Source organism: Sander vitreus, chromosome 6 (assembly GCF_031162955.1).
Source record: "Sander vitreus isolate 19-12246 chromosome 6, sanVit1, whole genome shotgun sequence".
NCBI classification, from domain to species: Eukaryota; Metazoa; Chordata; class Actinopteri; order Perciformes; family Percidae; genus Sander; species Sander vitreus.
In genome coordinates this window covers 30,754,443-30,769,206 of record NC_135860.1, presented here as the reverse complement: position 1 = coordinate 30,769,206, position 14,764 = coordinate 30,754,443, and the positions used below count along the sequence as shown (strand labels likewise).

The window sequence follows — 14,764 nt, the reverse complement described above, 5'->3', positions numbered from 1 at the left end:
GTGTTTGTCTCTGTGCATGTTGCAGAATGTTTGTTTGTGTAATTGCATCCATGTGCGCGCAGGCGTGTGTGTGTGTGTGTGTGTGTGTGTGTGTGTGAGAGAGTGAGAGTGCACTGTGATACTGTATGGATCTGTACGTTTTACCTCTGAGTGCATATGCATGTGTTTTCTATTTAATACATATTTGTGTGTGTGTGTGTATACAGTACAACCTTGTGTGTGTTTGTTCAGTTGTTTGTGCTTAAGCATGCTGCAGTGCATGTGTGTGTGTGTGTGTGTGTGTGTGTGTGCGTGTGTGCGTGTGTGCGTGTGTGCGTGCCTGAGCGTGTGTGTCTCCCAGCATGCAGTGTGGCCATGATGGCCCTGTTTTGGATGATTGATGTGTTGGAGGGATCAGCGAGGAGCCCAGGTTGGGCCAGAGCCTCAGTCTGACACACTGCTGCTTCCCTGCTGCTTTACATATGTAGACACAGCAAGACTCCTCCTCCCCTCCCATCTGACTCTGACTCCTGCTCCAACGCAGCCAAAAAAACAGGTTCCTTTTTGGGGGTTTACTTTGAATCTTCTGTTTATTCCCTGAAAGTGAATTGAATACTGTGCGCTTTTCTAGCAACTTCCTGTTTCATATTTTAAACCGGATTGTCGCCCAATACCACACGCTGAGGTGCTGGGGGGTGAGAGTAATAATACTAATTTATTTAGCCCTCGACAAAAATAAGTTTTGTCTCATAGCCAGGTCATGAAGGATTGTATTTATTTAGCTGAGTCTGGTAGGTGACTCATTTAGGGCCCTATCTTGCACACGGCGCAGCACAAAGCCCGACACAAGTGTCTTTGCTAGTTTAAGACCGACGCAGTTGTCAATTTCCCGTCCAGCGCCCACGTCATTTAAACAGCAAATGCACCTGCGCCCATCTGTGCGCCCATGGGGGTGCTGGTCTTACAGGGAGGTGTGTTCAGGTGCATTCTTGGCGTATTGCTATCTTGAGGCAGCGGGAAGTGATTGCTCCATTGACCAACAAAAACCTGGTCTAAAGTCAATAATGCAGCATTTCATTGTTATTTTAACAGCACATTAGTAAAATGCTCCTAGGCTCATGCACAGCACGCACACTATGCTTGTTACACACACAGGGACGCACAGCAGCACACACACATGCAAAAGATTACAGATAAAAATATTACGGTGCAAATCATCCATCTATCATAATAGCAATGCGCCAAGGTCCAAACGCGCCTGGTTTTTAAAGGGAATGGGAGATGACACTATGATTGGTTTACTGCATGTTACGCCCAAAACACACCTATGATTAATGAAGACACTAAGTATAACCCTTTTGACCCCGGCGCACGGACCCTTTTTTCCGCCGTCAAACTAGCAAAAGTGGATTTGGACACGCCCTAAACGCAGCTGCGCCAGGCGCTTTACGCCATGCGATTAGATCGTATTATGAAAAATTCTGGGATTTGGGGTGTTCTTTTGTGTCTGTTACTTCCACACGCATACAAACTTTGAAAAAAAACATCCATGCTGTTTTGAGTGAGATACGGTTTCTGAATGTGTCCTGCCTTCAGTCTCCAGGTGAGCTGTTCGAGCTGGCTAACCGCAACCGTTAGCTCGTAGCGTTAGCGTTACCATGCTAACGCTAGCATGCTACCTCGTTCTCAATAGCAAAGCACTGCTACAACACACACAAGTTCACCATAATCTACAAAAGAACTACTTCCATGTGCGCCCTCATTTAGAAGTCTCCCAGCCAATCCTGCCTTGTAACTGACCGAAGTTGGAGAAACAGCTTTCTTTTACTGTCTATGGAGCTAGCTAGCTGACATGATCTACATCTGAGCTACTGCATGTGCGAGTGCAATCAAAGATAGTACAGAAGAAGAAGAAGAAAAGAGGTCTCACTCTGTAGCTAAAACAGAGACCAGGTGGAAAGAGGATCTGCAGCAGTGAGAGAGAGCGGTGCAGTACAACAACAATATGGTGTTTTTTGAAAATTAAACCATGTAAACCTATTCTGGTACAACCTTAAAATACAATTATGAACCTGAAAATGAGCATAATATGGGAGCTTTAAAATAGGGCCCATTCACATAAAGTACACTTGTTTTGTGATTGTGGTTTATCCTGAGTTTCATTAGAGCTTGTGATGGTGATCGAAATGAAATATCAAAGTTTTATCTCCAAACAGGTGCCACGTTTTTAAAACCTTTTTTTCTGAGTCTTTGTCTCCTTTATAACTGTATATTTGTCAATGGTGTTCTCTGTCCTCTTATTGTGTACGTGCATCTTTGTCCCATCTTTTTCCTCTCTGTTTGCCTGCCTCTGTATCACTATCTCTTCCTGAGCTTCTGTCTCTTCTCCGGCTCATCCTCTCTCGCTGGGTCTCCCTTTCCTCTCCCTGACACCCACTCTCGCCCATTTCGATATCCTGCCATCTCTCGCCCATCATTAATCCCGGTCCTCTCTCTCTGGCTTTGACATCCTTCTCCTTTCCTCTCTGTTCCTCTGCATCTGCTAATCCTTCCATTTTCTTTGTCTGTCTTTTGTCTATCTATTTTATTTCTCCTTCATGTATGCCCTGGTTTGGTTTCTGCTTGTAGCTCTCACACTTTTTATTCCACTGTAGTTAAACATCATTTGTTATCATGACAGTAGTATAAATGTGGCATTATTTAACTGGTAAAGAGATTAGAATGTTTGTAAAGGAATGTAATCCAGAAATGATATTTATGGATTGAATGGTCAGGAGAGTAAATAATGTTGAAAATTAACTTAAGCTCAATTAAAAACAATCCGTCAACTCCTAATGTTTGACTCATGAGTTTTCCAAACGACAGCGGGATCACAGTTCCACGGAGAGCCATGTCTACCCAGTAAAAAGGCATGCTGGGAGGCTGGCAGGCATGCAAGGCTTATCGATCCACCTGTAGCATCCAGCTGTTTGTTTAGCAACAACAAATCAATGCAGCGCTCGGCTGGGGGCCGCCATGCCTGGCCTCTGGTCTGCTGGGAGCACTCACACATACACTTTCACAAACTCCCATATAGAATACACACACACACACACACACACACACACACACACACACACACACACACACACACAAACACACACACACACACACATGCAGGCTGGGCAGCTGCTCGGCAGATGTAGTGAGTTTATATGGAGTGAAGTCTGTCTGCTCCGGATTAAAGGAGCAAGTATTTTGACAGTTTGACATGACATAATGTCTGCATATTTAATCCAATGTAAGGTTGATATTTCGGTTTTTATTAATACAAATGGGATGAGCAGCAATGGATAGTTTTACTTTTACATCCAATTTTTCCACAAGCTACTTGATTCAAATACTAGAGGTGATTCAGAACTGCTTAACTGATCATCATGTAAATTGGGAGAGATAACTCCGCTTCAATTGAATGTTTCAATTAATTGTTTCCAGTTGTGATAATCTTTCTGCTGATCTGCACTGCCAAACGCACCTTTGAGCATGGGGAGGATATCGTTCTGTTTAATGCTCCAAGTCAAGAAGTTAATGTTTGAAGTCATTGGTGTTAAAGTCAAAGTTGAATGACAAGTCTCTCTTTTCTTTAGTTTAGAGTAAAGTTATCAGATTTCATCAGATTCATGATTCAAGTCTAAGTGAAATGACTTGAGTCCACACCAGTGCCTGACAATCAGGTATTATATTTGCTTGTTTTATCCCATGTAAATGTGTCATAGTGGAAGTCACGCAAGGCAGCATCTGGAACATCTCACTTCTTCGCTATTAAGCGTCCACTGTTTGTCCGAATAGTTTTGCCTTCTCTCGCCTAGTTTGATTATTTTTACAACGGGTTCTGTGACGCTGACCAACAGCAGCATAGAGCACTCTTCCAGTTACAACTGTAAACCTACCAAAGCAAAAAAGGAATGATGATGTTGCTGCTGCCAGGTGGACAGTGACGTCGGTCCCTGGCACCTTCTCTCCAATCGCCTATGTAGCTCACACAGGTTGTGAAAGATGGCAAGCTGTGATTGGTTTGTTTTGTCTGTTTGTTTTGTTTTATAGGGACAAGTATATAGCATGGACCACTGCCACATACCACAGTATTTATAGCTGAAGGTAGTTTGCTTTATAAAAACACACAAAAATAAAAATAATTACAAAGGAGCGCAAAACACAAGCAGCGATACAATAGAATTATCATAAAACTTAATGACAAGCACCAAATCATGCATGGCTAAATGACTGATCTCGCTTTAAGAACTGTTTCAGTTCAAACTTGACTACTGTGAGTAAGTAATTCAAGTTGATCCCCAAACAGAGAAAGATGTCTGTCCAAATAAGGATTTACAAAAGGACAGTCTGCAATTCTTCATAGATGCACTCCGAGTTACTGAGCCAGAAACAAGCCCTGTTATTTAAGCATGTATGCATGAGTTTAATATTAGCAAATTTATTGAAATAAAAAATTTAACATTTATTTGCTTAAAGGACAATTCCGGCGAAAAATGAACCTAGGGGTTAATAACACATGTGTACCGAGTCGACCGTTCTCTGGGACATGTTTTCATGCTAATCGAATGTGTCTCTAGCTTGAAACAAACTAGCGCAAACCGGTGATTAGCTGCTAACGCTAGTCGAATGACGAACACCGTGCAACCAGTAACATAGCTGAAGCACAGCGTTCGTCGTTCGACTGATCGTGACTGTTTTCCCAAGATGGCGCCCGTCTGTATATGTGAACGGTACTGTCTTTATAAACTATCTTTTTAATAAACTGTCTGTACACTTACAAAGTTCTCAATTCTTCGGTTTACATGTAGGGACCCTCATTATGCTACCGTGGAAGTGTGGTGCTATTTTGAGCTTTGTTGGTGGTGTAGAAATAGCGATTTACCCTCTTCCCCAAAAGCTAGAGTTAGCAGCTAATCACCAGTTTGTGCTAGCTTGTTTCAAGCTAGAGACACATTCGATTAGCATGAAAACATGTCCCAGAGACCGGTCGACTCGGTACACATATGTTATTAACCCCTAGGTTCATTTTGCGCCGGAATTGTCCTTTAAGAATATGGTGGCAGTGCAATTATTTATCATTTAAAAAGGCTTGATTGTTGTAGAAACTGCTTGTGACCAAGACGTTACACAATAACTTGACCTGAAGTAGAACCATATTTGTGTCAGGAATAGTTTACTGACAGCGTGTAATAAGTTATACTATTAACCAAATGATAACATTTTGTCATATCCACACTCTGTCCCCATGAATTCGGTCCACAGAAGTAAGTTTTCCACATGAATCAGGGTTTTGTGGTGAAATGATGCCCTTTATATCGATGTGTTTGTTTCCAGGTGACTGACCACAAAGGCACAGTGAGGAGCTGTATGAGGCCGAATGACGAGGAGGCATCTGGAGCCTGGCTCCGTAAAGTTACACTCATCCTGTACGGCACCTACCACCCACACAGGACCACGCATGGTATGTGAGAGTGTCAACCACTCAAGATACTTTGAACACATGCAACCTGAGGGGAGAATGGAGGCAGGGTTACTGAAGAGGTTTGACACATACTCTGAAGTGTACTTTTGAAAAACAACACCCACTGAAAGCCAAATATGCGTCAGTTAATTAAAAAGCACAAAATGGAAAAAAAATAAACAAGTGATTTAACTATAAATAATTTCTAAATAGGAATTTCAAACGTTCAAAAGTTTTCCACAAGTGCAGCACAAAGATTGAACCCTCAACTCCCACTTCCACATGCCATCTTTGGCTGAGGCAGTGTGGTCAGCTGGGCCACTGACCACAGGGACTGTGATGTGTAATTACAGCCTGACCCCGTGCTGCCCCTCCCCAACCCCAACCCCTCCTCCATGGTGTGTGTCAGCTCCCCCGGTGCCCACGGCCTCCACACACACGCACACACACACACACTCACACAGACACACACACACACACACACCTCGTTAGCCACACCGGCACGAAACCGTGTTCCTGCCTGGGTTTTTTAGGGTTGTTAGAATCACCCAGGCATGCTGGGAGAGAGACATTGAACCAGAGTTTCCTGTTAATCTCTGTCAACGGGGGTTCCCACCGGTCAAGGAGGTCCTAGAATAACATGGACTTTTGAAAGATAGTCAGGAAAAGTCAAGGACCTTAACACATTTACTGGTCAAGTTAGGACATTTGTACAGATGGGTTTATTGTTATTATTTTTTTTTATTCTATTGTATTTTTTAAGATTATTTTTGGGGCATTTTTAGGCCTTTATTTGTACAGGACAGCTGAAGATATGAAAGGGGGAGATGACATGCAACAAAGGTCTGCAGGTCGGAGTCGAACCTGCGGCCACTGCGTCGAGGAGTAAACTTCTATATATGGGCACGCGCTCTACCAGGTGAGCTGCCCAGGCCCCCCAGATGGGTTTATTTGACAAATGTTTCACTCCTTATCTGCATTAAAACCTGAATTTTAGCCCAACTTTATTAAACAACAGAGTAGAGGAAGGAAGGAAGGAAGGAAGGAAGGAAGGAAGGAAGGGTAGTATCTGAAAAGCCATATAGCTTTGAAGGAAGGAAGGAAGGAAGGAAGGAAGGAAGGGTAGTATCTGAAAAGCCATATAGCTTGGAAGGAAGGACGGAAGGACGGAAGGACGGACGGACGGACGGACGGACACTAAAGTTCTCCAGCTTAGTTCTGGAAACCTGGAAAGAGAAAGAAAGCTTGTGGAATTTCCCCACAGGGCCACAGTGGTAACCCTCTCTATCTGTGTGTGTGTGAGTGTGTGTGTGTGTGTATGTGTGTGTCTTGCTCTGTTGCTCTCTCGTCTCTTTCTGTCAAGATGCTGATCTCTCTGTTGAGAAATCAATGGCTCTCCCTCCTCCTCTCCCTCTCTCTCCATCCATCCATGTATCCCTCCCCGTGCTCCTGGATCTAACCCAAGTTCAAGCTGTTAGTCAATCTGCTGTCTACACACACACACACACACACACACACACACACACACACACACTTCTCATGCACAGGTTCTTACAGCGTTACTATTTTTCAATCTTTTCCCCAATGACATGATTCTGTAGTAGTTTTACCGGCTCTGAACTTCACACAGTCATGACTATATGAATTTAATTTCCTCCTTCCTAAGCTCCTGTTATGCTGTGTGCAGAATATATTCGAATGATATTTGTATATTGGATATATATGTTATTAATATATATGTTTGCTTTGAAATTTTTGAAAATAGCCTTATTTACAAGAATAAGATGAGGCGATTGATACCACTCTCATGTCTGTATGCTAAATATCGGGGGTGCAATGGATCACAAAACTGAAGGTTCGGAACGGATCACGGTTTTGAGTCACGGATCGTATCAGTTTGTGGATCAGCACAAAGAAAGGGGGTACAATCATTTTTTTTAAATGCTTTCCATTTATTACTTAAAGAACTGTCATAAAACACAGCTCGTTTAAGCCGGGGAGCAGAGTTTGTTTTCCCGGGGAAAACAAGGACTTCCACCCCAGAAATGCGTGTTCCTTGGGAGTGTTTTAATCCGAACCACAATCTTTTTCCTAAACTGAATTAGTTGTTTTGGTGCCTAAACTTAACTGTCGTTGCCGCACAACGCTCACTTTTTGTCGCCTATATAGACATTTATCAGCCTACTTAAAGTAACAGCAACGGTAAAAAATTGTTTCACACTATTATTATGGTTAAACTTTGCAATTGATCTGCGATTCACATGTATTCTGAATCCTGAGTGTTGATCCGTACGGACCACTATGGTCCCTTACACCACTACTAAATATAAAGTTAGAGCAACAGGGCGATTAGCTTAGCTTAGCAAAAACCCGAGCTGTTGACTTTTTACCTTTGGACAGAACTGGGCCAGCTGTTATGCTAAGCTATGCTAACCGTCTTCTTGCTCTAGCTTCATATTTACCATACTGATGTGAGAATGGTGTCAATCTTCTCATCTAACTCTTGGCAATAAATTAAACACACTTTAAATTATTCTTTAATTGTCCTCTTCCATTATGAGATGAGACATATGTATACATCATATTTCATGGTTAAAGTGACCAATCTCCAGATGTAGCTGCATACACTACCTGGTAGGGCTGCGCAATTAATCGCAATTGTATCGAAATCGCAATATGGAATAGTGCAATATCCAAATCGCAGGGGGGGGGCGCAATATTTGTTAATGGCAAAATATGTGTCAAACTGTATTGTGGTGCTGCAGAGATGTCCCGGCCTAAAAAATCTTTGTTTGGTACAGATCCTAATAAAAATCACACTATAATCATTTTAATTTCTTTCAATGTTAATAATTCTCAATGAAAATGACAATAATGATACAAAAATGATCATTCCCTCCAATATCGTGAATCATATCGCAATATCAGTCAAAATAATTGCAATTAGATATTTTCCTTATATCGTGCAGCCCTACTACCTGGCCTGACACCTGAACAAAGTATGTGTAAGTACATCACTTGAACATTATACCATAGGCGGAGTTTGACATTCGAGGCAAAAAAAAAAAAAGCACGAGCACATATGGACAAAACAAACATGCTAAATAAACATATATGTTTTTTTTTAAAGCAGATTTTAAATTACAGTGTAACAATTTAACAATCCGCCCTTATGAAATCCAATCGCGGCACGGCTGTCTTGGAACACAATAGACAGACGCTTAAATTCAACTAAAATGTAACAGTGAACACTCAGTGTTGGACCTCCAGTCTGTTGAGATGCCTCTCCAAACGCAGAAACGAAGCGCTGTCACACCATAAAAAGATATGGGAGATATGGGATATGAGAAAAAAGATCCGTATTTTGCCGTAATCCAATGACACGGAAAAAAAGTATCCACAGCGATCAGTAGATCCACAAAAAGGGTCACGGTGTATCCAGCAAGGCCTATATGAGCGTCACATTCACCAGCCAGCTCCAAACAGGTGAACGAGGCCTCTCCACTTCGCCATTTAAACAAAGTGGAATAAACATGTACATACAACAATATTTTTTTTAATAAAGCAGTATATGAAATCAGATGTATTACCTACCACCATTTGGTTGTTTTGTGTTTATTTAAAATATTTATAAAAGATCTGGTCATGCCAGACGTAATTATTCCACTCATTTTTGAAACGGTGCAATTTCCCAATTTCAGCCACCAGGGGGGGCAGTGCTACATGCATTTGCTTTGGTCTTATAATACATCGACGGATTTTCCTGCTCCAGCGGAGAGGATGGTTTGTTTAGCCAGCAGCTAAGTTTACAAGAATTTGTCCTAATTTCAAGATTCGTGGCATGCTAAGATAAACATTTAGACTACAAACCGACAGCTTTCGTTTTAGCTTGTTTAGTGTAGTGAGTAGTGAGCTGTGCTTGTGTAAAACAACGCGGTGATGAGAGTGGACTGCGCAGACAGAGCAGATTGAAATATGCTTTCTACATGTTTATGCCTGTATACAGGTAAGTGGGTATTGATATTGACTTTTTACTCACAAAGCTTTTTATTGTAGGCCTACTTACAGTAACGAGCGCAGCGTTAGTTCATTTGCCCCAGCGGCCGTTGATAATCCTCTCTGAATCGTTCCCAGTTAGGTAGCCTACACGTGCTGTAACGCACACACCTCTCGGCTCCTCTGTGTGTGCTGCGCGGGCATCGCTGTTCAGAATCCCATCTATCTTCCTAAATTCAACGCTTGTATCCAAATGAATTGTGTCTGAAGCAGCATGGCATTTTGTCTGGTTTACCCGGGTGTCCAGTGTGACTTAACGTTAGATCCGCAATACCAAAACTAATCGGAATGTGAAGAGATGCAAACACAGGGGGGTGGGTTTGCGCTCTCCCTGAGGAGTGTTACCTGCTGTGAATGCTCAAAACACAAAATACCAGAACACATTTTTTCCTTTTCACAGTTTCTAAATTCATTTTATTCTGCGGGCCGGATGTGGCCATCGTTGCTGTATGTGATTGTTACACATTACATTACATTACAAAACAATGGACTTCTCACCAGAGTTTGGAAGCTGGCTGCTCTCATTCAGCCAGCAGAGCATGAGTGAGGTCGGCCACTGATGTGATGGCTTGCAGGGTGTACGGGGGTTCTACTGTAATTCATCCCAAACATGTTGGATGGGGTTGAATTCAGGGGTTCAGGGCCTTTTAATAATTATTATTGTATCAACACATACAGTATCTTTGTTTGCTACATACAGTATCTTTTCCTGAATTGGAGCTAAGGGACCAAGAACGAACCATGAAAAACCACCCCTAGACCAAAAGTACTAAAATAGTTTGCACAAAAGTGTTTTCACATGTCTTTTATAGTTCATATAGTGCAGAATGTCATTAAATGGTTCTTGTTATTAAGCTTAAAAACTGCTACAAGTTGCGAACACAGTGGATGTTGTAACTCCAACATTTTTACCTGGGTATCAGAAAAACTGTCCAGAGTGTTCTAGTATTAAGGATTTGCGGGGTGATTTTATGATTTTTGTTCTGTTCACAGTCAACTTTGTAGACCACACACATATTCAAGTGGAAGTAGAAATTACTGAATAATGTATACTGATTTTCTGTGACCCGCTGTGTGCTCTGTTAAAGCTCGCACCTCTGTAGTTCATTGGTTAAAAAAAAAGGACTACATGTTGCCAGTTTATTTGGTACACCTGTAGAATCATACCTTCATAAAGGTCATAATGTTCTGTTTTTGTTTTAGAAAGACATTTGTCCACCTCTTTTATGTTAATGAGAGTAGACAAAATATTAAAAACACCTCTCAGTATAATGCAATACAGTTTAACAGCACCACCAACTACATCCTCCAAAACAGTTTCTGCAAAAACTGATAACTATTTACAACTCATTACAACCTTCATGAAGGTAGGATTTGTATTATACTGCATTTGTTATAGTTAGGCGTACCTAATAAAGTGGCTCCTCAGTCTATATGCATCTAAATTGAAACAAAATGAAACACCATTCTGGAGCGCCCAGATAGCTCAGTTGGTAGAGCGGGCACCCATATATAGAGGTTTACTCCTGCGGCCCTTTGTTGCTTGTCATTCCCCCTCTCTCTCCCCTTTCATGTCTTCAGCTGTCCTGTCGAATACACGCCTAAAAATGCCAAAAAAAATATTAAACACAATGCATGCGAAAACACCTGGGCCTCTTATATAAGGGCAACTGATTGATGATTGATATGTCTATGATCTCATTGCTTATTAAGAAAGTGCTGAAAACTATGGAGTCATAGGAGTGCCATTAAAAAAAAAGAATAATTCTGTAAAAGAATAAGAAAATAAATCTGGAAATATAAAGAGAAATAAATAAAAGAAAAAAAACAAATGTGGAAATATAACGACAAATAACAAAATTAATAATTATAAGAATTTTCATTTATTTGTACATTTATTTCTGTATATTTCATTTTTATATTTCTTTTAATTATTTCTTTATTTTTGCTAAACTTACTCTTACTATTTATTCCATTTTTTTATTATTATTTCTAATTTTATACATTATTTATGTTTATCCCTTTTCTTTTCCCTATTGCTTATGCTTTATTTATTCCTCTTTATATTTCCACATTTATTTTGTTATTATACAACAGATGTATTCTTTCTTGATGGCACTCCTATGACTCCATAGTTACCATGATGCATTCCTAATATATCTACTTGCAGATGTCATTTTCAGTGTTCAGAACGTTTCAGGCATTTATACCACTTACATAAATGTTCTTCTGCCTACCCTAAAGTAAAGCCAACTGCATTTAGAGGACAGGAACTGTCATACGTATGTCATTTATACTTCAGTGGACATGTTTGCAAATGTAATTGTTTTTAGAGCTTCAGTAATTCCATTCATATTAATCTCTGCCAACATCCAACATGCTCCATCTCTCATTTATGCCAGTTAGTCAGCAGATACCACACAGTAACGCTCATGATGTGTAGGATGAAGCTACAGCTCCAGCGTGTGTGTGTGTGTGTGTGTGTGTGTGTTTGTGTGTTTGTGCGCGTGCGTGTGCGTGTCCGTGCGTGTGCGTTTCTCCGCCTCTGTATGTGTGCTCGCCATTGTTTGCGTTTGTTTGGTGGCTGTGCGGCAAGTGAAGGTGAATTGCTGTGATTATGTGGCAGTAATTGAACAGGGATGGTGTGTTTAATTGAGTTGTTGTTTCCTAATGTTTCTCTGTAGTAGCAGGAGCCGCCGCGCTGACAGGTGCCTCGTCGAGATGAGTTTTTTTTAAAATATATACTGTCACGTAGGCTTTGTTGTGTCTTTTTTAGCCGTGTTTCTGTGTGTTTTGCCTTCATGGTGTTTGTAAGGCTGAAGGATGTGTGTGTGTGTGTGTTGGGGGGAGTTTACTGTTTCAGCAGGTGGATATTTAGTTTTAAATGAATGTGTCTGTGTGTGTGTCTGTGTTTGTGTGTCTACCTGTCCGTCAATGTGTGTTACAAGGATCACGATCAATTGTACACATGTGTTATAATATAAGTTGTGTTAAGTTGTGTTAAGATAATATTCTACACCATTATTGTGCAAATACAATTCAAAACAAAGACTACCAGTCTGGTACTTCTGATGATTAATGCAACCCCTTTTGCATTTATTGCATTCATTTGATGTGTTTTTAAAAGATGTGTATGCAGACTTACATGTATGCGTCAATGTGTATGTGTATGTGTGAGACTATGCATGAACCCTTTTGTGTTTTCTTTCCGGGTCAGAAACCTTGTATCTTCTTATTTCATCATTTAAATTCATCAAAAGTCAACGCTATTGGTCACCATTCACATCTGTCTGTCGGTTTTACAAAGAAAATTGACAATGATTTGGTCTGACATTGTCTGAGGTTGGTAAATAGCTCAATAAAATGTTTTGAGTGTTTTCATTTCCTGAAAATGAACAGTTTTTGAAGGTTTTTACCCGTCAGTGACGACATGTTTGTGAGTCTGTACACAGAATGAATGAGTATGTGTTGTGCATGCTTGTGTGTATGCATTTGTGTTTACTTACATGTTCCTGTATATCAGAATCTGTGTGCGTGCGTGTGTGCAGCTCTATCTGATCTACCTCCTAGGTTCTATAGCCCAAATCAAATGGCAGGAAACATCCATTTTTTAATCCCATCTTCCTCCTCTCCTTGTACAATTTCTCCTCTCTTGTTGCCCCCCCCTCCTCCTTAGCTCCTTGCTCCTTCTCTCCCCCCCCCTTTGCTCCTGTCTCGCTCTCTGCCGAGGTGTTGTTACGTTCCTCCTCTTGAGCACCAGTGATCTAAAGGCTTCAGTGTGTGAGTCTATATGTGTGCATCTCTGTGTGTTTGGTGGCTGGTTGGTGATCTGAGCAGCCCGGCGCTGCACATTGTGGCGCAATTCACGGACGACGTCTCCAGATGAATGCCTCCATTCACAATTACAGCCTCTCCATTAGCCGCAGCCCCCGCCGCCTTGTTGTTGTCTTTTCTTCTTCTCTGCAAAAAAAAAAAAAATGCAATTAAAGCAGGACAAAAACAAGCTGGAACACAAGCAGTGTACCTGGAAAAAGAAGAAAAAAACAGCAAGGGAAGGGGTGTGCGAGTGTGTGTGTGGGGTGGTGATTCTTCAGTTGGGCTTCACACTACTATCTCTTTTATGCTTGAGAAAATCCTCCTGGATTTATTAGAACATTCACGCATGAATGCAATCTCCTCTAAGAAACTCACACAACTACTCAATGTCGGATATACAGTATATTTTAGAGTTTCCCATTGTGTTGTAAGTGTGCCTGTCTTACACTTTCATTCTTAAAAGGATCAGATTACTTCACAAGCAAAGAAAGCTGAGGAAAGCCCCTCTAAAGTGAAGACATTTTGGTGCAGATGTTCTTGAAAGGGACTAGTTTAGGATTAACACTTTGATATATGGTAAAGGTAAAACGTAAGGTTTTCAACGGTATCACAAGTGATACACAAAGAGGAAATATGCATTCCATTCCCAGTTTCAAGTCATTTTTGAATCAAAATGTCACAATGTAGAAAGGCCGATGAAAATGGCAAATGCATTTTATTTGATAAAAATGTTTTATCACAGAACGGACTGTTTCTATATTTAATTTGCCAAAGACATTATGCAATACAATGAATTGGAAACACATTTGTCTTCTTATTAAAGATGTACTGTAGTCTTGGCGTGATTTGTCTGTAAAGTGATGGATTTATATTGAAAAATGTCCTGAAATATTTGTTCACCACAACCTTCTGATTGAATGACCACAGTTGGGTTGTCATTAAACTAACAAGTTTCACTTTTTTATTTTGGTCTTCAAACATTTTATTGTGACTCCTTCACACTAAAAGCCCCCCCCCCACCACCACCCGTGTTTCACTAGTTGAATGGTTTTAATGTAAAGAAGCAGCAGTAGCAAATGTTTGGTTTGCATTAGCAAACTATTAAAGCTACATTGTGTAAGAATTTCTCCCATCTAGCGGTGAAATTGTATATGACAACCAACTGAATATTACTTTCTAGCCCCTCCCATTCCAAGCACGTTTTAACTCCTATACGGTGGCCGTATTCTTCCAAGAAGTACGACTTCGTCCGTGAGTGTTCCTTCCAGTGTAGTAATAGTTTTTACGTTTTCGTTATTGTGGTACCATTTCATTGCTAACATCAGCTATCCGGTTCCCAAACGAATGCAAGCTAATAGTTAGTAAAGTATCAGCGTGATCCTCCATCTTCAACAGACTTTCAAATCTGCCGGCAGATCA

General features: G+C 40.9%; 1 protein-coding gene across 3 annotated transcripts in view; it reads left to right on the top strand.

Moving 5' to 3' along the window:
• LOC144520076 (furin-like protease kpc-1) overlaps nt 1–14,764 on the top strand; it is a 227,461-nt gene that overhangs the window by 203,315 nt on the left and 9,382 nt on the right. For all 3 annotated transcript variants that reach the window (XM_078253710.1, XM_078253711.1, XM_078253709.1), the window contains one exon: nt 5,347–5,473. In XM_078253710.1, coding sequence (XP_078109836.1) covers nt 5,347–5,473 — 127 coding nt within the window. The remainder of the gene's footprint in view (nt 1–5,346; nt 5,474–14,764) is intronic.